At 42.7% G+C, this 2,801-nt stretch overlaps 1 protein-coding gene across 1 annotated transcript; it reads left to right on the top strand.

Annotated features, from left to right (window-relative positions):
- The first annotated feature begins 879 nt into the window (after positions 1 to 879).
- Positions 880 to 2,520, top strand: LOC135703824 (thioredoxin-related transmembrane protein 2 homolog). The gene has a single exon (XM_065225150.1). The coding sequence runs from the start codon at positions 1,111 to 1,113 to the stop codon at positions 1,939 to 1,941; it is 831 nt and encodes a 276-aa protein (XP_065081222.1). The 5' UTR covers positions 880 to 1,110; the 3' UTR covers positions 1,942 to 2,520.
- Positions 2,521 to 2,801: the final 281 nt, after the last annotated feature.

Below are 2,801 nucleotides of genomic sequence, written 5' to 3'. Positions count from 1 at the left end.
GGACCATTTGAAATGTTCATCGATCAATTAAAAGAACTAAATGCTCTTCACATTTATTCCGTCCACTAGCGGTCCTACGTCAAGCTTCCGTTCGTGCCCCTAGGCACAGACCCTTCTACTTTTTTTGAGTTAGTTCGCAGTACTCAGGAGGCAACTATCACCTTTCCAAAAGTGGTATTGGTTTGCGTGGGCGTACTTTGGTTCGCGTGTAAAGGGCCTTAGAAAGTTTGTTTACAACTGCTTTTGTGCCGTTATCAAATGTTATGCCTGATATACACGGTTAGAAAAAAGTACCCAAAATTAAGTTCTTTTCACTCATCTCGGCACTATAGTGCAGGAACCCAAAAGTAGGTAAAGTGGGTCAAAGTAATTTTCATTTACTTGTGTGCAGTTCGTATGGAATTTTCCACTGGCTTGTTAGCCAAAAGTAAGTTAGTTGTACCCAACAGTAGGTAAATATGATTATACTCAACGTAGGGTTCCAACACTTTACTACCCCTGTTGGGTGGTTTTGCTCCTCCGTTTTTGACAACATTAGAAGGAGAAAAGGAGACAAACTAGTCAAAAGTAGGTAAAAGTAAACTGGACGTTGGGTACTTTTTTCTTACCGTGTAGACTTCTTTGAGGTTTTTCTCTGCGCTATGATGAGGGTTGCTAAAATGAGTTTAGCAGTGTACCGTTACGGTTGCTCTTATCCAGGTAGCACAGTAGCAATACGAGTAAAATTTTCAAAATCCCGGAACGGATAACGAGCGGATACCGTTTAGATCTTATTCAAGAAACCATTCTGACACAGCTGTCATTTTTGGTAACCATCCACCCACCACCCACCACTGCCGCACAAGATTCAACCCCCTTTACAACCCAAAAGCTGCTAGATTATCCATCAGATTCAGAATAAACTTCACTCAGTCGCAGCGTTTTTTCGACAGGTGCACAAGTGCCGTGCTTCTTCAAATGCTAAGTGTGTCTCATCGTGCTAAGGAAGTCATTAATTGAGGTCAAAATTAGTGTCTGTTAAATAACACTAGCTTCGGGGACGGTGATTGTGATACTGCTAGAAGAAAAGGCGTCGCCCACGTAAATAATACTCCGTCATCATCGGCTATAATGACGTTCAAAAAGGATCTGATCCTGCTCATCAAGCCCTACTATTGGGTCAATATTCTGATGAGCATTTCGTATATCGCGGCCAAACGAGCGCCCATGATTTGTAACTATTTATGGACATATCTGTTCAACCAGGAGGATCAGTGTGAACTGGATGGACGCGAGACGGAAATTTTATTTTTCCTGCTGATAGTGGTCATGATCCGGTCGAGGAAAACGGGAAGTGTAACCATGATCAACTATTTGACGTCCAGTTTTATGTATACGAAGCTTGCCAACCTTGGCCTGTGGTTCTACAGTGACATCCGCCTGGGATTGATCTATGGAGTGCTCTTCATTCTGGTGGCGCTGCTTGTTCCGGAACCTACCTACTCCGGACCGGAGAATGTCGTCTACTTCCGGATGGAGAATGGTCTCGAGGACGAGATGGAAAAGGAAAAGCGTGTCTGCTGGTTGGTCACCTTCTACACAGTGTGGAATCCGGCTTGTGTCAACTTTGCTCCAATCTTCGCTGAGCTGTCTGCAGATTATAACTTGCCCAATTTGAAATTCGGCAAAGTGGATATCGGACGCTTCCCGAACATTGGCAAGAAGTATCACGTCTCGGACAGTTCGTTCAGCCGACAGCTTCCATCGGTGGTGTTGTTCCGAAATGGACAGGAAGTGGCCCGCAGACCGTATGCCGATGCCAAGGGTAAGCTCGTAAAGTTTTTCTTCTCCGCCGATAATGTGAAAGCTGCCTTCGATTTGAACAACCTCTACAAGGAATGTAAGGAAAACCCTATCAAGCCCGTCAAGGCGATCGCGGCCAGTCAAAAGAAAAAGAACTAAATCGCAATTTGCTGCTTCTGCTACTGCAGCACCACTCGCTGTGAATAATCCATTCGTAAGCATTTAAGACGTATTTAAGCATTGATTTCTCCGACAAACTGCCCATCAGAGCAAATGCTATATATCTTATCACTTTATCAGCGAAACGTACATTGTCTTTTTGTCTAATGCCTTGAATTGGAACAGCCCTTGAAATTGCTGCATTGAGTCCCATCGTTAGTCTGTAGGTTTAGTTTTAAGAGAAATGTGCTTCAATCGTGCCGTGATGTAACCGAATGAAATCGCCACCAGCATGAAAGTGCTAATTACATATAAGTTATCAGGAGGAAAAACACTGCATCACTCCAAAGTCTAGGCAACTGATAAAAGAACGAAGTGTCTTCTGTCGTATGAGTTTGTAGGTACTAGCTATTAGCGGTACTGTGGGATCACGCCTTGTGGCTAGCGCACCATTTCTCTTCTGCCGTTTTGAGTAAGAATACTTTTAATTTATTTTGTTTCATTTTGTGTTGTTTAGTTGTAAGTCGAAAGATTCGTGGAGAATTACCGAAAGCGTTACATTAGTCAATAAATTTAGCGAATTTAAATCCAGCTACTTTTCAATTATCCGAAAGTCATTTTTGTAAAATTTTGCATTATTTTCGTGTATATTTTGTCATAAAGAAATGTGTCAAATTTTATCCTATTGAAGTACCCTGCGCTTTGGTCGTCGTATAGGGCGTCGTTGTGCCAATTTGGTCGTGGCACATTTCGAGTATAAGAGAGTGATTGCAGTTTGCTCAAAAGTGCCTGAGTAAAATGCAAGTATTTTTGATGATTACCCGTAGTTGTTACTGTTCGGCACGGATGGCAGAGGAGTT

Source organism: Ochlerotatus camptorhynchus, unplaced genomic scaffold, assembly GCF_037179485.1.
Source record: "Ochlerotatus camptorhynchus isolate MF236.1 unplaced genomic scaffold, CSIRO-AGI_Acam_v1.1 ptg000222l, whole genome shotgun sequence".
In the NCBI taxonomy this organism is placed as follows: domain Eukaryota; kingdom Metazoa; phylum Arthropoda; class Insecta; order Diptera; family Culicidae; genus Ochlerotatus; species Ochlerotatus camptorhynchus.
Note: the sequence above shows the minus strand (reverse complement) of the source record. Positions and strands in the feature narration are given on the sequence as shown.

Excerpts from the sequence above, each read along its gene's own strand:
- LOC135703824 (XM_065225150.1), top strand. The coding sequence starts at position 1,111 with ATGACGTTCAAAAAGGATCTGATCCTGCTCATCAAGCCCTACTATTGG.